Source organism: Denticeps clupeoides, chromosome 10, assembly GCF_900700375.1.
Source record: "Denticeps clupeoides chromosome 10, fDenClu1.1, whole genome shotgun sequence".
Lineage (NCBI taxonomy): Eukaryota > Metazoa > Chordata > Actinopteri > Clupeiformes > Denticipitidae > Denticeps > Denticeps clupeoides.
The window spans coordinates 13,848,316-13,876,226 of NC_041716.1; the positions used below are offsets into that span (position 1 = coordinate 13,848,316).

Genomic DNA, 27,911 nt, shown 5'->3' on the forward strand with positions numbered 1-27,911 from the left:
TTTGGGCCACCACAATAAAAAAATGGCACCATGTGGACACACCATGAGACGTATGGGTCGCTCCTCATCAATGTCAATAGGAACATTGGTGCTTTGGATCCATGTATTGGTGCAGAGGTGGCGAAGCCTCACATAGGAATTACTGCCGAAACAACACAAGGTTACCTTCCATCTACCACACCTCTATAAATACTGCTTTTTATAGCTTTATATTACATGGTGGAGAGTTCAAATTGAAGAAAGAGCAAACACAAAGCAGTGTATTTTGGCACCATCAGCTTAAAGCTTAACAACTCCTCAAAAAACACATTCTCCAGTCTCTTTTAATCTATTGCAGGTTTGATATTCCCAAACAACTGGACATGAAACGTCCACCTCTGGTTTTAAACGGTATCTGTGTGGGTTCAGTCCTGTACCGTGGCACAAATGAGTCATTCTTCTGGAGTGTAGTGGGGTCCAGCTCGAACAGAGAGGCGATATCGTTGCCATGGGGCACCACCACCAGCTTGTACTTTATTCTCTCCCCCAGGCTCCTCTTGTTGCTACGGCTGTCCATCTGGGGAGATCAGTCACCTTCTGATAAACTTCAATTGTGGCTTTGGAATAACCTTTTCTATAAATGCACGCAGCACACAGGAGCAGGCTAAGCACAAGCTAGCAGTGAAAGCCAAGTTGCACACAGATGAAAGTGTTCATACCACCAACTTACAATCCAGCCATGCTTCTAGTATTTATGTGGCCATATTACCATCTGATCCTAAGCATTTTATACCTAATATCTCTGGATCTGGTTATATAATGATAAAACATTTTTATTCATTCAAAATTTAGGCAAAGCTGGATGTAAGTGAGTATCCTCTTAGATACATAAGATACCACTAAAAGAGTTTCAGCATGAGCCACCTTTTTGTCTAGTTACTTAGCAAGCAATGGCTTTTCAGCAAAAACTGCCAGCTAGCTGGGTTAAGTAAAAAAGAAAACAAAATAACAAACACTGCGTGATGGGGTGCAATACCAAACATTATTCCTATGCAAATATCACTCATGAAGCACAATAAAGTAAAGTGCAATTCACTGCAGTTACAAGGAGAGATGCAGATTGCAGGTAAACAGCAGTTTAGCACTTTAGCCAGTTTAGGGACTAAAGTGGCAAAATGATTTACAGCACAGTTAGCAAGTCTTTTGCGTGGCCTTTGCACCAGTTAATGCAAATTAAACTAAATCCCTGTGACCTTTCAATTTTTCTCCAATTATTGCAACCACTCCACAAATTAGACCAATAATCATTGTCTGTCATAAGCGACTGCTGTTTCGATCACCATTCTGCAGAAGAAAACTACACATGTGCATGCATGCACACAGATGGGAAATAAGGGAGTTGTCAATTTTTTACTCCCGATAGAAATAATCTTACTGTGTTATCATCATGTGATTGTGTGTGTAAACATTCATACTCATGGGCATGGTCACACAGCACTGGACACATGCACACACAGATCAGGCAAATATTGCAGACTGGCAAAACATGAACAGTTCACATTTACCAACAAAAATCACTGCTGAAAAACTCTTGCATGCATCAGCCAGCCACCTCACAGCAAGAACAAAATGCTAAAAACATTGCAACTTGTGTTGCAGGCATTTGGGGTTGCTAAAAAAATCCTAGAATCATATTATTACACACACTGAATGAAAACTACGTATGTGTTTTTTTTTCAGGTTTGGTTGTGTACAGCATGGGGGAGTAGAGCATTAGCTAAAGCTCTGCTTCGATAAAATCACAGAGCTGCAAGAACAGACCAATACTCACAACAGTTTGGATTTCACTGCTGTCGCCTTTATAACCTGGATTTTCCTACAAAAACAAATGAAGACAGAAGGGAATGATCCTTTCCACCATTACAGCCTGAATATGGGCTTGCCAAACCTCTGCTGTCCTCCATGAAAGGAGATGCTCACTAAATCAGACTTATCAGCTCCTGCTCTGGCCCTAGGACTCTACACTTGGGTCACTACACCACTATGTGGGATTTTACCTCTGCAGCCAGGTAGTTCCCAGTCGCCAGGTGTTTAAAGCGGTACAGGCTGTTCCAATGGCCTGCTCCTCCTCTACAAGGGTCATGATGCACCACCTTCAGAGAAAGAAAGGAACGCATATATAAATATGTGCTTTAATCCAGTATCCACATTCACATTTTAGAAAAGACATGAAATATTGTGGCTGAATGCAAACACAAAGAAAGCATCATAAAAATAAAACCAAATGCTACTATTGGGGTTGCATAATTTCACATCACCTCAACTTCCCACAATGCATTGGAGCTGGTGGCAGATGTTGCAGATTGACGTAGGGTGGTGCGCAGAAACACATGGAGCTTAGTTTTGTACTCATCACATGTCAAGAACTTCTCCTGTTCAGCATGGAAGAGCCGAACAACATCGCCCTTAAATAAAAAAAATGTAATGTAAAGCTTATTAACCAAATATTAGACTGATGCCATCAGTGCCAAATTAAGTGATGGTTGGCAGCTTCTGATGATAGTAGATAAAAAACATACTCCTTTCAGCACTTCATCTTTGTGGTCACTGAACATCATGAAGAGATTGATCTTCCAGCTTGTGTTGCCATTTACAGAGTTGACCTGCAGGAGGAGACATTTAGTCATTTATTATTTTCTACAAAAATTAGACACTCCATAAAATTTGCAGCCTCAGCACAGACATTCCTATCCATGAGATCATTCTGATATCACCTCTTTGCAGCCAGGGTGGTCAGACAGCTCATAGTTGCTGGCATGTAGAGGCTGGCCTGCATTCACTGGGTTTAGAATCACCTTGTCACCCACCACCACCTGCAAGAGACCACAGCAAGTTACTCCACAGATTTTTGCTTGCATGTCACCACTTCATTTGTGTATTAGTATACCTTGTTTTTTGCATCCATCACATCATATAAACAACAATTCTCTAATTATCAAATGCAGTGTGGTGAAAAGCTAATAATTCTGACAGTGGGCCTGACTCAACATATTATTGAACCAGTGAACTTTTACAATATCTATGACAGCCTTGGGGGGAAAGGGAATGCCTAACAGGTCACACCAGATGCACCAGCAACCAAATGCTTCTAACAATCCCTTTACTTGTCAATTGAAAATCATCTGCATACTCTACCTTTCTTTAATTCAGGTACACTATAGGCCAGTGGTTGTCAAAACACACAAGCGATCTAGTTGAGTTAAACTAGAGCCACACAAGTATAAGACACAACATTTTCTCCAGTATAAGTAAAACTCCTCACTTTAAAATACTACTTGAGTAAAAGTACAAAAGCAGAGAGTTCTTAATTTTTTACTTTGAGGACAGTCAAATTTTAGTTACAAACCTGGCCAAGTCAGATTTACTATAAAAGGGACTGTTTGAATGATTTCAGAAGAAAGACACATTGGTGATCTCACACTGGGAGATGTTACCGCTGCCCACTGCTCACTAAGGGTGATGGCTAAAAGCAGAGGACACATTTTGTTGTGTCACCATGTGCTGTGCTGCAGTGTATCACAATGACAATTACTTCACTTTCACTTGTTGAGTTGTGTTTACTTGCTAAACATGAAGCTTTGTCTGCTGCACTAAACACGAGAAGAGGTTTACTAAATGCTTAGATGAAACCCTTTTTGTTGCTCTGCTCATTTTTATTAGATTTTATCAGATTTAAATAGTCCCTACTAAGAGCAAAATTATTTCTCAACAACACATATAATTACATTATGTGCCATTGCAAAAAATAACCTTACTTATAATGTTAATATAGCTTACATTATACGTAGGAATGATGATGCATTTTAATTGTCTTCACTTTTAAAGACTGCTGCAAAATTGTCCCAGCTAGCCAAGAGGATCATTCAGTTCTGTTTACCTCAAACGTGAACTGAAAATGTATGTTAATATAGTCAATAAGGGCTAAATCTAATTATTGCAACATTTTATTTCAGTAAATTAATTGCTCAATTTATGAAACAGTTAAAGTCATTTAAGTCATATTAGTTTGTCTAAGGATCTGAAACCAATGTGATAAATGGTCAAATACTTTACATTGTACATTTACATTTACATTTACAGCATTTATCAGACGCCTTTATCCAGAGTGACTTACAATCAGTAGTTACAGGGACAGTCTCCCTGGAGCAACTTAGGGTTAAGTGTCTTGCTCAGGGACACAATGGTAGTAAGTGGGATTTGAACCCGGGTCTTCTGGTTCATAGGCGAGTGTGTTACCCACTAGGCAACTACCACCCACATTTTACATTTACCAGACGCCCTTATCCAGAGAGACTTACAATCAGTAGTTACAGGGACAGTCCCCCCTGGAGCAAATTAGGGTTAAGTGTCTTGCTCAGGGACACAATGGTAGTAAGCGGGATTTGAACCTGGGTCTTCTGGTTCATAGGCGAGTGCATTACCCACTAGGCTACTACCACCCTATCACACCACTTTATCGACTTTATCACAGCACAACACTTCCAAACCATTCACATGAATTCACACACACATGAAAACACTCTGTGTTTTAGGAGTGAAAACTGTGTGTATATGAGTAGAGGAGGGCATGCTAGGATGTTACATTGTCCCCGTCGGCCCTAAGCTTCCAGAAGGGCTGAATGAAGAGCCAGGAGCCTTCGTTTCCTGTGCTGTCCAGCGTGACACGCATCGCGTTCTTCTCGAGCAGCGCTGGCAGGCGCTTGTTCACTGTCAGGTATTTGTTGCTCTTCATATGCAGGAGCTGTCAAGACATGACAGGTTGTAAATGACATCACTTCAAATGTACATGATTCCCTTTAACAAGAGACATTTAGAGCTGTGGTCAGAGGTCTGGCTTTCAGAACTGAGGCGCAAGTGTAGAAAGTGGTTTATTCACACCCAGCCAAATCAGTCCAACAGTCCAAGATAATCTCAAGGTAAACAGAAACAGATTTCACTGAAGAGTGAGAATACTCAGAGTAAAACTACATTAAGAATAATCAAAGCACAGTGCCAAAGCACCACTGAAAGTCTACTGAAGGAAAATACATTGGCTGAAGAATATTCTTGATAAGAACCATGTGGACAGATATATTACACCACTTCAGCAGATGAACACCCCCTGGAAAATTCAAAACACTAAACTGACAATCAAATAACATTTATGGCAGCATAAATAACATTTATGTTTAGGGGTGCAACATAATAAACCAATTACAATGGAAAGCATGATCTAAGGAGGATAGGTATCATTATTTTGTATAATTTCTAGGAAACCAGAGCATAACAGACCTGCTCATGTTTTAAGTAAAAATACATGAGCACAATTGTTCAAACAAAATATAACAGTGAACCATGTACAAAATATCTAACATCTAATTAAAGTAAATTATGGGATAAAGTCTAGTTTATGACCTTTAATTGTTTATTTTAAATAAAAAATAAATATTAACATTATACTCAGTAATTTTGTGTGGTGTAGACTTTTGTGATGCCATTCTAAAAGCCACACTGTGTTGATAAAATAAAGTCCTTCTTCTTAAAAAAAAAAAAAATGATGTGTTGATGTTTAAATATCAACAATAGCATAGCAACAATAGCATTAAAGCAAAAATATCAGATTTAGAAAAAACACCTTTATTTCCTGCAAAGTTGACTGGAGTTCCCAAAAAGTCCATGAAACAGCTTCAGCTCATTCAAAATGCAGCTTTTAACCAAAGCTAAGAAGAGAGATCACATTAATCCAAATATCAGGTCTTTACACTGGCTTCCAGTTTAGTACAGGATTGATTTTAAAGCACTATTATTTGGGTACAACTCACTTAATAGCTTAGGCCCTAAATATATTTCTGATGTGTTCAAAGTATATTATCCTTGTAGGTCTCTAATATCTGCAGGAGCCCGTCATCTTATGGTGAGAAGAGCTGAATCGAAACATGATGAAATGTTTTTTGTCAATATGCAGTCAAACACTGAAACCAACTACCAAGCCATATCAGATTTGTCACTATGGTTAAAAATCATCGCATTTCTTAAGATTTTCACATGGTACTTGCCCTTTAAGGGTTCCATTCCAAAGCAAAGGAATTCATTAAGATATTTTTCTATTTTGTAGGCACTTCCATAGAACGAAGTAGACCGGTCTGAGCTGTTGATGGAATAATTACAGCTTAAAATGCAATCGGGATGTTAAAAGGGTGAGAAAGTATTGGACAGATTTAATGCTGTAACCGAGAGACTTGAGAAATCTGTCTTCTTTATTTGTGGTTTTTATACATTGTTCTTTTCTTTTTAACTTTGTCTTGCTTTGTAAAAGCAGTGACTGACCCTTGTGTATGATACATACTAGACTGCTCAAAAAATACACAAACATAAAATTAGACATCCTAGATCTGAATGAATGAAATATTCCTATTAAATACTTTGTTATTTACATGGCGGAATGTGCTGATAACAAACACACAATAATTATCAATGGAATTCAAATTTATCAATCCATGGAGGTCTGGATTTGGAGTCACACTCAAAATTAACTACAGTCTACACTACACTACAGTCTAATCCAACTTTGATGTAATGTCCTTAAATCAAGTCAAAATGAGGCTCAGTAGTGTGTGTGGCCTCCATGTGCCTGTATGACCTCCCTACAATACCTGTACATGCTCCTGATGAGGTGGTAGATGGTCTCCTGAGGGATCTCCTCCCAGACCAGGACTAAAGCCAACTCCTGTACAATCTGTGGTGCAACATGGTGTTGGTGGATGGAGCAAGACATGATGTCCCAGATGTGCTCAGTTGGATTCAGGTCTGGGGAATGGGTGGGCCAGTCCATAGCATAAATGCCTTTGTCTTGCAGGAAATGCTGACACACTCCAGCCACATGAGGTCTAGCATTGTCTAGGAGGAACCCAGGACCAACCGCACCAGCATGTGCCCCAGTCCTGATGCAGATCGACTCTCCACCGTGCAGACTGGTCTAAGCTCCTGTGGTCCCTTCATTATTTCATTTTGTATTTTGTAAACACAGTAATGTTTGGTATGTGTAATGTCCCCGTCTCATGTACAAGCGCTTATCAACATTTACTTGGGAGTGGTGGATCTGAGGTGCTGTAAGCATAATAAATAGAGAGCGTGTTGGAAACCCCAGCAGCGGCGTGTGATTATCTTTCTTCCCAGCAGGCCTCCTTTTTCTGCACGCTTCACCAGAGTTTCCTCCACAAAACAACTTAAACACCTTACAACCTGAACCACAAATGCCAGAAAAACAACTGGTTCACGCATCCGTGTTGTCAGGTGACTGAGGACTGAACACAGACCATTTTTCTGCTCATTGGAGAAAATCTAAAGGAGCTTTCAGACCGAACGTAGCATGCGCTGCACTTGCCATGGGGCACAGCACAAACAAAAGGGTGAAACCGGTAATACAATAATGTGATGTTGTAGATCTCGGGACACTCAGAGACTGTTAAGATCAGCCTTTCGTCCATTCCCGCTTTTGTGTTCCCAAGAACACTAGCCTGCTTTGATTCTATTGGTCGCGCGAAAATACGCCATGCCGTGCAGCAATCAAAGTTCAACACATTTCGACTTTGACTACACAACGTGAAACTCCTACCCATAGTGGCGCAGTACTCAGATCAGGCAGCCAGGAGTTTTATGCTGCCGCCAGAAAATCACCAAGCAACATTATTATAATATAATCGATTATGTTCTACACTGCTTTGTTGCAAAATCATCCACATCTGCATCGCAATGCATGGATTATATGATTAATTTCAACAGCCCTAGTTTGAGCAGGCCCATGCCCATTTGTGGCCTGCTGGAGGTAATTTTGCAGGGCTCTGGCAGTGCTCCTCCTTTTCCTCCTTGCACAAAGGTGGAGGTAGCATCCTGCTGCTGGGTTATTGCCCTCTTATGGCCTCCTCCACATCTCCTGATGTACCGGCCTGTTTCCTGGTAGCGCCTCTAAATTCTGGACACTACGCTGACAGGCACAGCAAACCTTCTTGCTACAGCTTGCATTGATGTGCCATCCTGGATGAGCTGCACTTGTTTGGGTTGTAGACTCTGTCTCATGCTACCACTAGAATGAAATCACTGTCAGCATTTGAATGTGACCAGAACCTCAGTCAGAAAGCATAGGAATTGAGAAGTGGTCTGTGGTCACCACCTGCAGGACCACGGCTTTATTGGGGATGTCTTGCTAATCTGCTATAATTTCCACCTGTTGTCTATTCCATTTGCACAACAGCATGTGAAACAGCATATTGATTGTCAATCAGTGTTGCTTCTTAAGTGGACAGTTTGATTTCACGAAGTGTGATTGACTTGGAGTTATATTGTGTAGTTTAAGTGTTCCCATAATTTTTTGAGCAATGTATATAAATAAACTTGCCTTGCCTATGAGTGGGAAACTGTATGCTAATTTGTAATAATAATCCCAACAAGGGACACTTATAGAAACTGTCTATTTGCCAAAATAATATAAACCCACAATAATAATATATTAATTTCGAAGCCCAGGAACCTACAATAAGGTTGTTAAGCTGCTGAAAGCTTATAATGAATCAAAATCAACTTCACAGTAAAACAAAACTGATTGTTTGCTCAGATATTTCAGACATAAATGACAGACGCCTGGGTGGGTCTGAGAGCATGACGTGTAGAGACGCATACTCCAGTAAAAAAATTCCCCAGGGTCAAAGAAACTTGTCTAGCTCCCTCAGTGTATGGCAGGATGTTTGCTGATCATTAACTGGTTATCATGGTGTAAATGATGGGTGTGCCACAGATTGAGGGAAGAACTGCTAGTCTGCAGTTTCCACCCACAGTTGAACTGTAGAGCATTATGTGGTCTTAATTCAAACCCTTATCATTTCCCATCTAAAACAACAATTCTGAGAATACTGGAAGCAATGTCATTGTGTAATTTATACAAAAAGGATAGTTTAATTAATACAATTGGTAAATACATTTAAACCTACACAGATGAGCCACAACACTAAAGATGAAGTGACCAACATTGCTACCTGTCATCTGAAGCAGGAATAATGGGTATAAGAGAATACTGGGGTGAATTTGGGGCCAAACCGGCAGTGAGACAGCTACATCGAGGCATCTCTACTACTGAAAGTTTTGTGGGGTGTACCCAACATGCAGTGTTCAGTACCAACCAAAATGTTTAAAAGAATATAGAAGCATATGAGCATGGAGACAATGAAGGACAAATAAGAACCTTTGAACAATTGAAGAAGTCAAAGTTACCCTGTGAACAGCCAGGTAAATAGTTTAGCTAGGGAAGAGATGGATACAGGATGCATTATAGGAAGAAGGCAAGTCAGTGGAGGATGATAAATGAAATGTTACTGAACATGATCAGCTTGTTAACCAATAATTTCAAACAAAATGCATGACTGGTCAAATTGCATCAAATCATAAAATCCCCATTAAAAATCAAGTTAAACAGTGACACTAAAGCAATAACAAAATGTCATGCTGATCACTTATACTAGATAATGTAAATTGCAAATGTGATACCTGAATGACACTGCCATATTTCACCACATCCCCATGGACCTTCTTATTCTCCGTCTCATTTTGCTTCTGCTCCAGGTTAGATGCATGCTATAATGAGAAAAGAAGGTCAGTACTTAAATAGAATATTTAATTTATCAAATGTAAATTCTTTTTGAAGTATAAAGTGTTGACAATGAACAGTTAACAAATGAAAGTAAAAGAAGGACTATATGAAAAAATAAACATAAAGCCACAATAAACAACTATATGACAACATCAACATTTACTGCCTCTTTCATTACTATGAATGACACCTTATCTTAAAGGATTTATTAGATTAGAAATCCAGTGAGTAATTTGTACACTATATATTCTACATTGTATAGGTTACATATATGTAGATGCATTTGTTGTTTTGCATATTATCCAATTATCCTCTATCATATCATATCTTGGCCCAGATGAGATATCTTGTCAGCCTAATCTAAAGTTTAAAAAATTGATAATACAAGCAAGCCTATTAGTTATTAATTTCAGCCACAGTGCTATAATTACTTTTTGCTACCTGCAGTTTCTGAAGCAGGACAACATCGGCTATCTTGTCCTTCTCATGTTTGGCTTGTTTGGCTTTCCAGAACTGCTTCTGTGCAGAGTAGCGATTCATTGGACACACCTTGAATAGACAGTCTGAAGGGAAAGACAATGACTTGAAAATATCTGAGATAACATCGTAATAAACTCTAGCCATATGCCCTCTCAATCTCAATGTGTGTTTGTGTGTATATTACTCTCATGAGGACATTCTGCTATACCATTCAGTTTTTATGTTTTTAAGTAATTTTAAGTAATTTTTAAGTAATTTATGTTAATAAGCATTATTAATAATAAGGTTTTTAGAGCTATACTAAAAATGACTATTAAATAACATCTTGTCACAACTATGGTAATGGTATTTTGTGTATCGTTCCACATAGAAACAGCAAATTGTATGTTTTATATAGTACTTGATGAATTATACAAATGAAACTTTAAGATTCATTATCAAATGACTTCTGCATACAGTGCAGTCTATAGTTCCTGTTGATGACAGTGCTTTGTAATTTAAAGTTCACCTCTGAACTTCTTGGGGGGGTTCTCCAGGTCTCCAGCTCCTGGCTCCACCACACACCGGTCATCTACCAACCTACAGGCACACAAACACAATGTAGTTTCACAGAGACATCTGTGTGCACACTTACACACGCAAATCCACTTGACCTATCAAACTTTTGAAGGTTTAAGAACTAGGTGACCAGTAGGTGGTAGTAGTTTATAGTAGTCTAGTGAGTAACACACTTCACTAGAACACCACAAATTCACAGGTTCAAACCTCACTTACTACCCATTGTGTCCCTGAGCAAGACAACCCTGAGTGTCTCCAGTGTGTCCCTGTAATTACTGATTGTAAGCGTGTCTGCTAAATGCCATTAATTTACATGTAAAACAAGACTATAGTGTTCAATGTTAAATTAAGAAAAGTAATCCCTGCAGGCATATGGGTTTATTTCTCTCTACACTTTGCTGATAGCTGAATGGATTTAGGATGAAATGTGAGGACATTCAAAACAAAAATAGGTGCACCAGAAACGTATTGGATAAAATGATAAAACACATGGATGATTTTGATTTATTTTCAGTGTTGAACAGAAAGAATGCTCTCAGGAATGTTCAGTAATGTCTGCTGCTAGAAGTGTTAAAAGAAAACCAGTTACTCTTAATTTGTCAGAATGAAAAGTAAGCAGACAGGATATACTTTTGTAGGGGTGCTCAAACCTGAGAGATGGCAAGTAAATTTTAGACTCACCTTCCAAAATCCAAACTTTGATTAATATATATATTTTTTTCACTTCAGAGCTCGCCATAAACATCTCTTCTTAACTTGCCTTTAATTTGAACAATGTTCATGTTACAGTAGGCTTAAAGGGTGTAAATATTAAAAGGGTAATATAACCTAAAATCTCAATAAACTATCTAAAATGACATTCCTACATTGCATCTAAATTCCTTTCAGATCAAGCACTGCCTAGTTAATTACTTTCCACTGTCTCTAATGGACAGCTCTGGGTAGCCTACTTATGTCAACCGTGTGATGATGACGGTCAAAAGATGAAAGTTGCTCTAATTGGCTGCAGTAATTAACAGCCGGAGCTCAGGTTACGCCAGACTCTGAGAGGGGACTCTGGGGTATGTATATATACACACACGAATGGCTTGAAATAATTTAGTTTCCATGAAGGGTCAGCGTTTGAACTCACTGCTTCCTACATTATGAATTAGATGAGGACTAGACTTTTGACTTTCAAAACCCAATTTTAAAACAACCTCAATTACTGTTTACTTTACTTTAAAATAAGTGTGTCTTTTGGGTGTAGCACAACATGGGAGGAACCATATGCAAAATTTGCTCAAATGTTTGCTAAAACTGGCAAAAGGCAAACTGGTGTGTATATGTGTGTTGTTCTCCCTAAATAATCTTGCTGTTGTGCTTCAGGGCATGATAAACTCTCAGATGAGATCTGTTAAAGCTAAACCTTATCAGGGTTTTCCATGTAAATCGACCTGACAAAAACTAAACAAACTCTCTCTCAATATATTATATACACACATACACACACACACTATATATATATATATATATATATATATATATATATATATATATATATATAGAGAGAGAGAGAGAGAGAGAGAGAGAGAGAGAGTGTGCATGTATGTAGGGTCACTGCCGTGAAATAGGGTCCCTCACCTAATTTATCCCCTCTTATCCTCTTCCATCTTAATATATCAAATTTTATAAACAATCCACGTCAACACTACAGAGTGTCTGACTTGAATAAATGCAAAGCAGACAAACTCACTTCAGAGAGTGCACCAGGCAAAACGCCCTGATTTATTTGACTCAACCTTCATAACAAGTACAAATGTTCAGATACAGATATGAAATCTGATGACATTTTTGAACTAGAAATTTAAAAAGCGTGAATTTGTGTGTTGCCGCAGAAGTGTGTGTAAATTCAATGGCATGTAAACGTGGTGCACCAACTCAGTGGTTCATCAAATGCTTTGCCAGACAAACCTTGCATGGAAAATGCAAAGTGTGTCTGGGATTAGGGCACACAAAGCCCTGAGATCCTCTGTTTATTGCTGCTAAATTTCATGGAATATTAAGTAAGAAAATTATCGTCATCATAGCGACTAGTCAATGCAATTTACTGTATTATTAGTTAAAGTAAAATACATTTCTAATTTACTTGTCCTGAATTTGTTTCAGGAGAGAACAGTCCAAGGAAGAACCTGAAAACCAATTCTGGCTTAAGTGGCCCCTGGGGGCAAAAGATAAGCATCAGAATTGCAGGCTTGGAATCTAGGAATCAGGTCTTAGCCACCTTCCCCCAAACTACAGAGAACTATTTGAATGTATGTAAAGAGTGGAGGTCGCTTATCCTGTTGGTGGACAACCACCTGGTCTGGACTGTGAAGGCACATTAGTCATCTAATCAGCATCTGAAATTACTAACAGGTTAGTAGCAACCCAAACAAACAAAAGCAGGTTGTGTCAGCAAGATGTCAGTAGATGCTAAAAAAAATGGTGCAAAATGTGGGGAGTTATGAGCTTGGGGACATGTTTTTGTGATAGTTCCCCTGAAAGTAATATAACAAAAATGTGTTAATCACATTTTCATAAGGAATTTAATATTGACATCATTTTTGCATGGCTGTTTGAGATGAGGACTGACCAGATTCAAGATGGTCACCATTATTTGAATATTGTGACGCCCAGGAGCAGATGATTAAAGAACCGGATTAAAAGTGAAGTGATTGTCACATGTGATACACAGCAGCACAGCACACGGTGCACACAGTGGCACCTCAGTAGCACCTTGGCGGATTAAGGAGTCCTGAGTAATCTCATCTGAAGCCGCCTGATTGCTCAGGACTCTTTTAAAAGCAATGCACCCAGTGGGTGCTGCTGCATAAATGTGTTCCCAGAGACTTACTGCCACATGCCTGTGGGTTTGTTTTTGTTCTTTCCCTTTTCTGTTCTTTTTGGCCCTCGTGCCGGTTTTTCTTATAATAATTCCTTTTGTTACCCTAATGTCCTGACTCAAGAGCCATTCACCTCTAGTAATTAACAAATAATTACACCATTCTCCCCAAGTTCCGAAAATACTTTGCTTTAGGTTAGATTGGAGCATTAGTTCCATTCATACCACTACAGTGTTCGTCTTTTGTACCCATAATGTTAATTCAAGAGCTGACTCAGTGGATGCAGAGGCATTTTTGTTTGTTTTGTATGAACTTATGAACAGGTGAAACTTGTTACAGACAAGTTGCATGTATTCAGTGAAAAGTGAGGTTTTAGGATTAGCAAACTTTCACACTAATCTGAACACTGATTACAACCTCTAATAAAAAAATTGGTCTCCCAAATCATCATTTCATTTTAATGACATATTATGTACATTTTAATACTAAAGAGACTAAGGACCACTATTTAAACTTAGATTTTGCCCTTCCACTTATCCTTTGGACAGTGCAGACACTACAATATAGAAGAAGACTGAGGATTATGAAAAAACACACATGAGTACATGTAATAAACAAAAAATAGCAAACAAGGCAAGTTGAACATTTGAGTCTCTCCAAAGATGGAAGCTTTAGCTCCATCTTACTCTCCATAACCACTACACAGAGTAGGCTCATCAAAAACTTTTGACTGGTAGTGTACCCTGCCATTTGTATGAACTTGATATAGATGTCAGTACTCACACATACATGACCACCATATTGACCTCACTCAAGTACAAAGTACAAATCTTGCAAAAAATATCAAGAGGACATTAAAAATGCAGCGCAATAAAAATGTAGTCAAAACACCAAAACTACACCAATTCTTCCACATCTTCTACTCACTTCAGTGTGGAAAAACCACAGGAAAGGAAAACTATTAATAAAGTGTCTTCGAACCAGAAATGGCCCTCTTTTTCAAATCATTAACAAACACACACAAACTGTTTCCTGTTCAGGCCACACTATTCATTTTAGTGTAAATGCTGTATGACAATCAAGGAACTGGGTCCCATGACACCTTCAATTAAATTTCCACTGTGGCCCTACATATTATAAGTAATGCACAATTATTAAACATAATATTTAAGCTACAATAAACCAAAGGTCACACTACACCATGATATTTTGGCTGGTCCCCTGACCTCGGCGTTTAACCTTGTGCCCAGGACTCTGCAAACCAGCACCAAAGGTGCAGCGCTCTTTTTTGGTCATAATAGACTAATTACACGGCTAATTAATGGTTAACACACTAGTATTCATTTGGCCCTTGCATAAATAAAGATAAAACTTTTGTTTTATCTTCCACCATGAAATGGTTCCATCAATATTCCAGCTGTTCCTAAGCAACATCATTCAGGCAACGGTTGGTCACATGAAAAGTGCAAACAATGTAATGATATTTATGCAGATGCGTCAATATTGTGAGGTATTGACACTCCCAGGTCCCAGTCAGGCAGCAAAAATCCCATATATGAACTAACTATGGTTTAATTAAACATTGTGCGACATTAAATATCGGATTTTTGCAGGTTTACAGTGTGAAGTGATATCTGTTGATTTCTGTTCATCACAAAAACGTGAGCCTAAGTCGGGTTCTCAGTGTCAGGTTTCTATCACAATAATACGGGTAAACATTAAAATGGGTCCCACCTACCACACAAGGGTTAAAAGGCTCACTGGGTTTTTACTTCTTGATATGTATATATGTATGTGTGGGCATATTTTTTATACATTAAAAAAGGGCAGTGGTGGCCTAGCGAGTAAAGGAATTGACCCATAATCAGAAGGTTGTGGGTCAAATCCCGAACCGCCAAGGTGACCTTTTACTTTTATGCATACTTGATTCAAACAGTAATCATATTACAAAAGTACCTTTTTTTTGCAAGCAAGGTAGGGGTAGCTCTAACAGAAAGGTGGTATGTGGGATTTCACTGGATGATTAACAAACCCTTTATGACCTCATCTGGACATCCACAAAAACATGGTGGTGGTAGCCTACTACCACTGTGTCCCTGAGCAAGACACTTGCTCGAGGGGGACTCTCCCTATAACGACGGATCGTAAGTTGCTCTGGATAATGGCGTCTGCTAAATGCCATAAATGTAAATGTAGAAAATATTCAACACAACACTGACCCAGATACACAATCTTCACCAATGAAATTAAATCTCCCACTTTCTGTTAGACCCTAACCTTGCCTTGCTCACAAAAAAAGGCACTTTTGTGGTAATACTAATATTTGCATCAAGTTACATTAAAGCAAATTATTAGTTAAAGGTCAGGCCGCAATGATGGAGGAAAAAAAAAGATCTAAACTGGTCAATGGAGCCCACATCTGTCTCCAGGGAAATTGTGAATCTGTGCTACAGCACGTTCCCCCAAGACCTGGACCATCTGCTCATTGGACTACGTCCAAGACAGACGTCCCAGACCATGTACCAGGCACACGTCCATCGCAGGAACAGCCTTGCACCTGCACCACTCGCTGCATGGAGAACTGCATGGAGAACTGCGTTTAACTAATGCCAAACTGTCTGTGTTCGAAACTTTGGCAACGTTTCGAATGCATAAACCAGCAACAGGTACCTCGGGCGTGAAGACAGACCACAAAGTCACACTCGACCCTGAGTGTCCCTGTAATTACTGGTTGTATAAAGGTCGCCTGCGAAATGGCACGAACGTAAATGAATGAGAATGCGGGTCTTCCCGGGCGAGCTCTGGTTTGCGACGGCGCTGTTAAAAGTTCGTCAGAAACGAATTAGCCGATAAGCGCGTCGGGCTGTCGGTTCTTTTATTTTCGTGCGAAGGCGTGTGTTCTTAGACGAGCCGCACCTCGTTTAAGGAAGTCGTGCAGAACCCAGACGTCTTAAAGACACTTACCCCAGCGTGCTTATGAAGCCGTTCACCGTGCCTTCGGCATACAGGGACACCAGGTCCCCGATGTGAAGAAAACTCGACATTGCATCAGACATGTTCGCAGGAGTTCTTCTTTTTCTTTTGGTCTCCTTTGTATTTCCCGCAGCGGCAACAGGAGTTTTTACGCTCGCCCCTCCACGCCGTCAGACACGCAGAGGTTCATTTCGAGACTCTTCCTGAGTGAAAAGTGAACCGTGAGTGAAAAGCGAAGATACGGTCGACCCCAAAACAGTCCCGGTTATTCCGAAAATCAATAGCAAAAAAAAAAAAAAGTTCCGAGTGAAAGCGGCAGAGAGCGAGACGCGCCGCACGCGCTGCCGCGCCACCTGTGCGCGCGCTGTCACCGCGACCAGGAAGTGGCTCCGGCGCTCAGGACGAGGTGGCCCTCTCCGACACCGGCCTGTCACACATAGAACCAATTCAGGGTGGTGCTGAGATGATTAGAATCGAGTGCGTGTCGGTCTAGAAAAAGCAAAAAAAAGTTATTGATTCTGCACTGAGCCTCTGTAGCCCGCTGAACATCTCCTTTGTGACAACCTTGAAAGGCACATAGCTGTGCAATGTCAAATTTTACATGACAGATTTAGGATAACATTCATTTGAGTTAACACTCTCAAGAAAGAGAAGCTATTCAGTGTGAGTTCTCTGTCTCACAGGAGAATCATACGTCCATCCAATTTTTCAAAAAGTGAGGACACTAGTACACATGTGATGAGAAAATGTTTTAGCTGTGCTCCTCTTCCAACTGTAGTTGGTTTAGCCTACTTCTTCTTCCTTCGGCTGCTCCTGTTGGGGGGTCGCCTCACCGGATCAACCGGTCTGGCCATCCGCACAATTGACATGGCTAAAGTTTTATACTGGATACCCTTCCTGATGCAACCCTCCATATCGACCAGCACCAAGAAATACACTGACACATGCATCCCCATGCATTCCCCCCCCCCCCCCCCCCCCCCCCCCACACACACACACACACACACACACACACATACAGTTCAGGCCAAAAGTTTGGACACACCTTCTCATTCAATGTGTTTTCTTTAATTTCATGAGCATTTACTTTGGTAGATTCTCACTGAAGGCATCAAAACTATGAATGAACACATGTGGAGTTATGTACTTAACAAAAAAAAGGTGAAATAACTGAAAACATGTTTTATATTCTAGTTTCTTCAAAATAGCCGCCCTTTGCTCTGATTACTGCTTTGCACACTCTTGGCATTCTCTCGATGAGCTTCAAGAGGTCGTCACCTGAAATGGTTTTCCAACAGTCTTGAAGGAGTTCCCAGAGGTGTTTAGCACTTGTTGGCCCCTTTGCATTCACTCTGCGGTCCAGCTCACCCCAAACCATCTCGATTGGGTCCAGGTCCAGTGACTGGAGGTCAGGTCTCCATTTTTTGTTATGTGTTCATTCATAGTTTTCATGCCTTCAGTGAGAATCTACCAATGTAAATGGTCATGAAAACACATTGAATGAGAAGATGTGTCCAAACTTTTGGCCTGTACTCTGTGTGTGTGTGTGTGTATGTGTGTGTGTGTGTGTGTGTCTGTGTGAGAGTGTCTTTGTTTTTAATGTTGATGATTATGGCTGATTGCACATGAAAAATCAGAAATCCAGTATCTTAGATAATGATTTTAAATATTATCATAATCAAAATAAGATTCACAACACAGAAATTTCCAACTTGACTGGGGCTGAAGAGTAGAAGATTTGCCTTTCTGAATAAAATTACAAGCAACAAATGCCCTAAACACTTCACATTAGATTTCTTAATGTGCCACTTACTCCATAGCGTTGTATTATGTTACTCACTAGTGCTCTATGAAATCCATTGTACACCGTGATATAAGGTTATGCATTTAAAAAAGTAAAAAATGCCAAAGGAAATATGCTCCAAAACATAATGCACATTGAGCCCCTTCATGAACAAACATCAATAAGCTGACATTCTGGGGATGCCTAGCTGTGAGACAACAGAATACATGAACTTTGAACATATTGTGTGCAGTTTGATACAGTCGTTGATTGGGACACGCCCTCCCTTTCAACTTAAAATGGGAATTCCTGTTCCAGACCAACTGTGAATTGAGTGCCAGTCTGTGAACACAATAGAGCATTGCTTAAATTTAAACACAGCAACTTTCACATGTTATTCTAAAGGGCATTGCATTTGGCAGAGGAACAAATCATTGTCTGGATCCTTGGCCAATGTACAGTAAATCATTTGCGTTACCACTTTATTTGGAAAAATTCCCCATACTGAGAGCTTTATCTGCTTGTGTTTAGCTGGCACTTCATGGCAACTCTGAGCAGCTCGTGTCACTGTATTCTATATCCATGCAACCTGTGTGGACATCAGAACTTATGTGCATTCACCATGAATACAGTGCGCTGTTCGGTCTGCCAGGTCTCTATGGTGATGTCCCCATGTGTGAGGATGAAAAACATTTTTTCCGACTTTTCCAAGCATCTTGCCAGAAAGGCTTCCTGGATTTTCAGCATATTCTTGAACACTATTCATCAGCTTCAACAGGATTGCTTTAGCTCACCTAGTGCAAGTGTCAGCATTTCTTTGTAAAACTTTACGACTTTCTGACAGGGAAGCTATTTGGAGTGTATTTTATATTACAATATAATTGATTGTTTGTATTAACAGTATAACTCAAGAAAACATATGGAAAAAGATGAGAAGCCTTCATGGCACTTACTTTCTGATGTGTAGGTCTGAGTGATTGCCATAGTACCTTAACCAGTGTGTGTTCACATGAGAATTTCATATTCATTTACACCAAACATTGCTGTCTACAGACAAAATAACTACTCAAGCAGGGGCTCCCTACTATACGAACTGGCTTCAACCCTCTTTGAACCCCTCCAACATGCCATTCACCCTCACAGCTGGCATCCGAGGCAACAAGCACCAATGCATCACTTGCTACACATTGAAAGAGCACCGAGGCCTTCAGATGGACAATGCCTGGATGTGGCCGACGGCTTGGCAGCAAACCTGTGCTTTTCAGGTGGTGTGTTACTGCAGGATGTGGGTCTAAAATAAATCCAAACCGCTCTGAAATTGAACCATTTCAACGATGAACCACTCAGCATTGCTGAAGTGCAGTTCCAGATGGTGAAAATAAAGTTTTGAAATGTTCTTCTTTTTTTTTTTTTTTTACATAGCTAATTAATTCTTCTTATGGTTTGTAGACCCACAAATGTCTAGAAAGAATCTTCAATTTACAGCCCATTAAACATAAACATACACCATGTATTTCCATGCATACTTGTGTGTTAAAGAGTACAGTGTAAGGGGTTCACACTTTGTTTGTGTGGAGGTTGCATGATCCCCCAGTGTAGGCATGAGTTTCCTTTGGGTCTTATGGTTTTCTTCCCACAAACCACGGCATGCAAACCAGATGGTCTGGTGATTACATTGGCTGTGAATGGGTGAGAAAATGGCATGTGTACAGGTATATCCAGTATTCACCCAGGATGGACTCCTGCTATGCTGGTGACCATAGTGTATGTATGTTACTCTACAAACTAATTTCATTCTCTGGTTCCATTGTTCTCTGTCTGCTACCGGAGGCGAGTGCCATGCAGAGTACAACCAACTACAGCAGGAAACCAGGAAGGAAATCACTCATGACCTCTGAGTGTGTGGTGGCTCTGGACAGGTTAGGCTAAAAAAAAAAAAACCTTAAAGACCCTGAAATTATACTCACACACACATTTTGGGCAGTGCTGGCCTAGCGGTAGCGTAATCAGAAGGTTGCTGGTTTGACTTCTGATCCACCAAGGTACCACTGAGGTGCCGCTGAGCAAAGCACCGTCCCCTTTCATGGCTTCCCACTGCTCACCAAGGGCGATGGGTTAAAAGCAGAGGACACATTTCGTTGTGTGCACGTGTGTTGTGTTGCAGTGTAGCCATTGATGGGTGTTGGACATTAGAATTATCATAGGCTGATTAGAGGGTCCTGATCACTCCCAGCTGCCACTCCCAGCTGCCGAGTGATCAGGGCCTGTTAAAACAGTGCATGCATGAACCACACATGGTTCCTGCATTAATGTGTTCACACGTTACACATGTTTTTCGGACGGCCCAGTCACATGGTGCCGGGTTTTTTCTGTTTGTTTTTGCTGATTGTTCCAGGTTTATTTTATGTGTATAAAGTAATGTAAAAAAAAATTACATTTCATCACCTCATCACTCCATGGGGTAGGTTGTGTCAGGAAGGGCATCCAACATAAAAAAAAATTGCTGTCAACTGTGCAGTCAACTGACCCTACATCATCAGTGACAGTGGGAATATTTGCACTTTCATATTGCAGACTTTAAATATGGAACAAAGGTATACCCCCAACATCAGAGATCTGACATTTTCACTGGCAACCATATAAGGTGACTTTTGAAAAAAGCAGCACATCAAGCAAGAGTTTTGCCCAGACCAGGCTTTTCCAGGGCTACAGTCTCTGATGACCCGTAGTAAAAGTCTGTGTCTAGCAATGCCAGTCTTTACCATATTTAGTCCTTAGTGATACTAGTTCTGCCTGTCAGTTTAAATGATGAGCTCTGAAATTTTCATTGTATTCATGATGCATGACACATGCAGAAATGTTAATAACTGACACATTAGTCATGTTATTATCTTAACCTTTGCTAGACCCTGTCACATACCGAACAGTCTTAAGGCAAATATACTTTCTTTAGAAGCTTATCAGAATACAAGAACAGGCTTGAGCATGAAAACCATTTTCAAAAATTTTCCAGTGTCTTCACAATAACTTGGGCTTGAGAACCTGGGGGGCTTGGCACTAAATAAAATGTACCACATGGGACATGTTTGGTAATATCACAATGAATATATATTTAGTATTTCTATAAATTATTAGTGGACTGGCTGTTTTTTTCTTGTATGTATCTTTTTTCTATATGTGTCATTTTACCAAAACCAAGAAGATTTTTTTATCAAGTTCATATGGATAATACTGCTTCAACAGAAATAAAGTTGGTTTCATGGATCATTTCCCAATAGCAGTTGACATTAGAGACATTTTGAGTTTGAATATAGTGCATAACATCCATCACCACTATTTTGATATATGTTATGTTTCAGCAGCAATGTTGTTAAATGTTGCCAATTTCTCCACATTATCCTTTAGATGCGATCAGCAATAGAGGCGCTCCACTTACAGCACAACATTATCATCCCGGCATCACAGCAGTGTTACTGCTGTGTTCAGAAAACACACATCATGTTGTATCTATGGTCAGAAAGAGACCAGGATAGGATAGTGGGTGTCACAGCAGCAGATGGGCTACAGCAGGGTATTGTAACTGTACCCTGGTCGAGGGCATTTATGCTTGAATGAAAGCCGAGGGGTTCATTTAGGGTTTTTCTACAAATTAAAGCGATAAACAAGTGCATTTTATTGATAGATGTTCATTTTACACCAGGCAGAGAGACGATCAGTGGTTAGGACATGAAAGGCAATCAGTTTCAATATGGCAAGCATGAAGGTAAAAAAACCTTCAGGTTAGAGAAAGTTTCTGTCAACTGAAAAGTGGAGGCTGTTACCATGGTTTGAATTACAGGGCAGCTTTCAGCTCCTTTGAATGCCTCACCTGAGCTCTAAGATTTGCCCAATTGTCTCGTGCAAGTGCAAGTTACACTGTGGCTGTTTTCCAGTGTGCAGTTGCACACTGGAAAACAGCCACAGTGTAACTTGCACTATTGCCCTGTTTTGAAGGAAATGTGTCATATTACATATGTTGGTGTCTGTTGCTATCATTTATAGTTTAAATGTGAAGACCATGTGTCTTACATTTTACCTATAACCTACATTATATATACATTACGTGTGTGTGTATTTCTATATGGAAGTTTAAAGGAATGCCAGTTTCTGATGGGAAATTCCAACAAACGTTCTGCATGGTCCTGCAAAAAACTAGATCTCAGATGTTGGGACAATCACATTATGGTTTATGTACCTGAAACTACATCCTGTCTACATCCTTGTTTACAAAGGGAAATAATGATGTCTTAGAAACTTCCCACTTTACAAACATAAACCTGACATCTACATGTGCATTAGTTTCTTGACTAAATGTGTGATGTGTGATGTGTGTGTGTATGTGTATACTGTATATAGACATCAGGGAGTCCTTAAGGTGTTTGAACTTGTGAACTTGCAGCCAGGGGTGAGCTGAATAAATAGGCCAGCCATATCCCGTCAGCACTCCCACACAAAGGGTGGAACTTGTGGACCTGATAAGTTTAACAGCTCACAAAATGCACAATAATGCATGTGACTCAGACAGAAATATAAGAACTTGTCTAGCCACTCCTGAAAATGCTTCTTTTGTTCATTTGACTAAACCAATCTTGTTTTATCTGGTTGGGGGTGGGGGGTGGGGGGGGGGTGGGGGGCGTATAGATGTGTACAATTTTTATTTAATTTTTTTATTATTAAAGTGTTAATTTATTAACTGAGATGCGTGGTTCATGTAGTACAGCACAAAGCAAGGGTGTAACAAAAAGGAAGGTCATACAATACAATTACATAACCATAGAGGGTTCCTGGTCCAAATAAAACATGGAAAATAAAAAATCAACACTAATCAAATCAAATGTTACAATGCTTTATGAATGAGCACAAGTTGTAAAATCTTTATTTGCCTTTAATGTTCTTGCATTTATTCACTTACAGAGGGCAAAGACATAAATCTATCCTACAGACAGACCACACTGAAGTACAACAGGAAGTAGATTCAATCATTCATAATGTGGCATAAACAGCTGTCTTACATTTAAAACAGCTGTATTCATCACTGATGATGCATCAGTGATGAATTCATATTCTAAAGGGTCATTCTCAGGAAGCCAGACATCGCCCTCTGTAGGCAGTGTGTGGAGTTACATTAAAATCTCTTGTTTACTTGTGTTACACCTGGTTTAAAAGGTAAGGCATCCTCAGAGTATACATCCTGTCTAAAACATACATGCCAAGAACAGTTATAAATTAATTACAATTATAGATATTAACTACATAAATGGTATATTGCACTAAAATGTATGTTGCATAAAATGGGGCAGTGGTGGCCCAGCAGCCAGGTAGAATTGGACCCACAATCAGAAGGTTGCCGGTTCGAATCCCGAACCACCAAGGTGCCATGGGGCAAAGCGCCATCTCCACACACTGCTTGCCGGGTTCCTTTTATGGCTGCCCACTGCTCATTAAGAGTGATGGATTAAAAGCAGAGGACTAATTTCATTGTGTGCACCGTGTGCAGTTCTTGCTGTGCATCACAATGACACAATCACTTCACTTTCACTTTCACTTAAAATGCTCCTCAGATTGCAGAAGCAGCAGAAATCAACACAAATTAGCAGGCAAGTGCAGGCATGAACATTGCTGGGCTTTGTAGCGAATGAAAAAAAACCTTTGTGTGAGCTCTCAGTACCCCAGGCGCTCTCAGGACCCCAGCTAGACACCACTGCACTCCTTAGCAGCCATTCAGTCATTATCTTTAGAAACTGAACAGGACTGGTGCCAGCGCCAGCAGCCATGTTTGAAAGGCATCTGTATAAACCAGGGAAGGACACCCATGGAATGCATGATGAGTGGATTATGCATACATACAATATACATAATTTGTACCATTTTTAGTTATAGGTCATTCAATAGGTGTACTCAATTGTTTGTACCAGGTCTCAAGAAGCATCCAAATGAAAATACTTGAGGAAGAGGTCCACTTGTTTTTACCAGTAGATGGCATAGTTTATGTACTGTCTTTTGGGGTCCAGAGAAAGAAAAGGAGGCGTAACTTTCTCCAAACAGCTCAACCATCCATGGTTGTGTGTAGATCAGCTAACCCACAGTTGGGCATATTGGATCCAGGCTGCTGGAAGGACCTCTACAACTGTCAACTCTCCTTTATTTCAGTTTTTTGCGGGGTTTGCGACAAACGTGTAAAACGGATTTGAAGAAAATCTATTTCAGAATGATGCTCCACTTTACACTGATGATACTGATGACTATTTTGGCCACGGAGGCAAAAACGGTTCCTCAGTGGAACACTCCAATGGATTTAAACTCGATGAGTTTCTCTTCTGAAGATGTTGATAATTTCAGTGCCTACAAAGGTTTGGATACAATTGATCCCAATAAGAAGAGAAGAGTACGTGCAGCCGAGGACATGGACAATTCAGAGAATGACGATGAGTTAATCACTTTCGGGGTACCTGCAGACCAATTTATTACCACCGCTGGAGATCTGTCCCACAGCACATCTGAGGCTCCTGAAGAGACCACGGAGGGGTGGAACATCAGTACCACTCAGATGGGCTCTACACGGATCCACAACCCCTTGTTCCCACTGACAGATAACTCCTACGGTGCATATGGAGTGCTTTTCCTGTCACTGGTGGTGTTTGCTGTGGGGATCATGGGTAACCTGGCCATCATGTGCATTGTGTGGCATAACTACTACATGCGGAGTGCCTGGAACTACATCCTGGCCAGCGTGTCGTTCTGGGATTTCTTAGTGCTGTGCATTTGCCTGCCCGTGGTGGTGTTTAACGAGCTCACCCACAAACGACTGCTGGGGGACGTTTCCTGCAGAATTGTGCCATACATACAGGTATGTGAAGGTGAATGCTGTTCAACTGATCCATACGAAGCTGCTGACAATAATTATTCAACAATTGGATTTAGCTAGAAGGTAAAAAATGTCAGCATTCACGTATAAGCAAATCGAATATTAAATGAGCTCATTTTCTTTCACTCTTGCAAGCTATACTGGGGCAGTTCAAACTGGGTCAATTATATGAATATTGAAAAATACAAATAATGCCCACGCAATTATGTGCACACTATTTTTTCTTAAAATGCCATTAAAAATACTATAGAACTGGAACGTCGCCATGAGTTACGGTGGCATTTTACAAAATAATATGAACGGTCCAGATAGTCTGACCTTATGGCCTCATCTCTCGTCTGCAGGTGACCTCATTGGGGGTGACCTCTTTCAGTCTTTGTGCCCTTGGCATCGACCGATTTCACGCAGCCACCAGTTCACAGCCCAAGACGCGGCAGGTCGAGCGATGCCAGTCTATACTGGCAAAGCTGGCAGTGATCTGGGTGGGTTCCATGGTCCTGGCATCTCCAGAACTGCTGCTGTGGCAACTTCAACAAAGCAAGTCAGTCAGCTTGGGTGTGGTGGTGGACTCCTGCGTGATGAGCCCGTACCCCGACCTGCCTGAGTCCATCTATTCGGTTGTGATGAACTACCACGATGGTCGCACCTGGTGGTACTTTGGCTGCTACTTCTGCCTTCCGGTGATCTTCACCCTCCTGTGCCAGCTGGCGACATGCCATGTGTCAGAGAGCAGTGCTGCCAAGCGACCTGAGGAGCGCTCACCAGCCAAGAAGCAGAAGATACAACATGCGCAGCAGGTGGAGCGGCAGCTGAACTGCACTGTGCTAGCGTTAGCCGTGGTGTACGGTGTCTGTACCCTGCCAGAAAACGTGTGCAACCTGATGAAGGTCTACGCACCCCTGCAGATCCCGGAGAGTGTGGAGGAGCTGCTCGTGCTCATCAACCAGTTCTTCCTTTTCTTCAAGTCGTCGGTGACACCCGTGCTGCTACTGTGCCTGTGTAAGTCTCTGGGCCAGGCCTTCATGGACTGCTGCTGCTGCTGCTGTGAGGAGTGCCAACCCACCACCACCACCACAGCCAATACCGCTGTCACCCCCAGGTCTGGATCTTCATCTTCTTCCTCCCCATCCAATGAAGCCACAGGCTCTGAGAGCAAGCTGAAGTGCTCCAATGAGATTTCCACCACCATTTTCTTTGATGAAGCCAAGGACAGCTCTACAGTTCTGGCTGTTGGCACGTCAAGTTGAGAGGGAACCCAGTTCTGCCTTCAGCTCTCATGCGTCATTTCATCTCCTTATTGTTCATTCTTCACTTTTCTGTTAGCTGCCCTTCACCTAGCAACACTAAGGTGCTGTTCCTGTTCCAATCTAGGACACAATGTTCTCTTGACGTTCAATGTTAGAATGGACCGTGTCAGGTACCCCAATCGCCGTGATCAGAGTGGTGGCAAAAGCTATAATGATTATGATCGAGTTGTTACTATTGTCCCAGCAAAAAAAATGCTGCTTACAAATGTGCACTACCATGCTCAGTCATAGATAAGGTCTGAGATGGCTGTGAATAATTGAATGGAACATGTACATAATTTTAATGATTCATTAAGTTTCTTTTTCTTTTAGATGACATAGGCCTTTTACATTCGAGCCACAGAGAAAAGTATGGTTAGCAATTCTCTGTGTAATTACCAGTATCATTGGGTTACTTCTGCTGTCTATGTATATAAACATGAATATTATAAATAACAGAAATTTAGTTGGCTAAGAGAGTGAAAAGAAATAACACATTGTGTTTGTACTGAGCAGCACATCAGTTTCATGATGCAAACTAGACTTCAGCATATCTGACATTTTGGATTAGACAATTGTCGGTGGGCCCTTTTTCATGTCCAAATGTATAGTTTTTAAGATGTGCATTAAGATGAGGCTTCGTCCCTCCATCTGGTACAACCACAACATTAAAGCTACCTGCCTAATATTGTGTAGATTCCCCTCATGCTGCCGAAACACCACCACACCCATGCTTTCTAAACAGCAAGTCCCGTAGGTGCTTGACGGGGATGGAATTCGAAATTTAGAGACATTGCCATATTACATTTTTGCCAAAAAAAAATTTTGCTGAAAGAGGTCAACACCATTAACTTGAAGGGGTGTACAGGGGTCCGCAACAATCTTTGGTTGGTATGTGTCATTCACAGGTTTATATACACAGTTGACATTATTTACACATATATACACAGGTTTGAACACAGGTTTCCTAGCAGAACTCTGCATAGAACATCACACCCATTCCAACATGAGACTAGCCTTCTTCCCATAATTCCACAGTGGATTGGTTGGTGAAATATTAATAGGCGATAGTCCTCATAAGTAAACAAAAAGAGTGGAAGTCCAAGCTTTCATCAAACACCTATACATTCTCTGAAAGGGTCTGATTTATTGGACATCTACAATGGATTCCATCCTTGGAATTTTTTTGCTTGCATGAAGTCAACATTAAATTACGTCCACATCTTAAATCTTATTCCACAAATATGTGTTCTGTTCTTCTGGAAACAGATTTACATGTGAGGACAACTCATAGTATATCAAAAAACCTCATTAGGTGAAATAGGTCCCACCGATGTTGAGAACGATTGTAGTTTAAACTGTAAAATAAATATTTATGATTAATTGAAATTGTTACACTTTGTCA

The 27,911-nt window shown here is 40.5% G+C and overlaps 2 protein-coding genes across 2 annotated transcripts in view; one reads left to right on the forward strand and one right to left on the reverse strand.

Moving 5' to 3' along the window:
- LOC114797779 (inositol 1,4,5-trisphosphate receptor type 3-like) overlaps nt 1-16,844 on the reverse strand; it is a 32,851-nt gene extending 16,007 nt beyond the window's left edge. The window contains exons 1-12 of the mRNA XM_028992849.1: nt 16,525-16,844; nt 10,647-10,717; nt 10,100-10,221; nt 9,556-9,642; nt 4,622-4,780; nt 2,754-2,852; nt 2,559-2,642; nt 2,298-2,444; nt 2,037-2,132; nt 1,811-1,855; nt 417-556; nt 43-142 (exon numbers count right to left, since the gene is read on the reverse strand). Of these exons, the coding sequence (XP_028848682.1) occupies nt 43-142; nt 417-556; nt 1,811-1,855; nt 2,037-2,132; nt 2,298-2,444; nt 2,559-2,642; nt 2,754-2,852; nt 4,622-4,780; nt 9,556-9,642; nt 10,100-10,221; nt 10,647-10,717; nt 16,525-16,616 (1,242 nt within the window). The 5' untranslated portion in view covers nt 16,617-16,844. The remainder of the gene's footprint in view (nt 1-42; nt 143-416; nt 557-1,810; nt 1,856-2,036; nt 2,133-2,297; nt 2,445-2,558; nt 2,643-2,753; nt 2,853-4,621; nt 4,781-9,555; nt 9,643-10,099; nt 10,222-10,646; nt 10,718-16,524) is intronic.
- Nucleotides 16,845-24,397: 7,553 nt separating this feature from the next.
- LOC114798454 (G-protein coupled receptor 37-like 1) lies at nt 24,398-27,901 on the forward strand. Its single transcript, XM_028994180.1, has 2 exons — nt 24,398-25,202; nt 25,565-27,901. The coding sequence occupies exons 1-2, from the start codon at nt 24,564-24,566 to the stop codon at nt 26,465-26,467; spliced, it is 1,542 nt and encodes a 513-aa protein (XP_028850013.1). The 5' UTR covers nt 24,398-24,563; the 3' UTR covers nt 26,468-27,901.
- Nucleotides 27,902-27,911: the final 10 nt, after the last annotated feature.

Bases quoted from the DNA above. Each gene is read 5' to 3' on its own strand.
- LOC114798454 (XM_028994180.1), top strand. From the start codon at position 24,564: ATGATGCTCCACTTTACACTGATGATACTGATGACTATTTTGGCCACG. The intron at 25,203-25,564 runs GTATGTGAAGGT...TCTCGTCTGCAG, and splicing joins GAATTGTGCCATACATACAG to GTGACCTCATTGGGGGTGAC.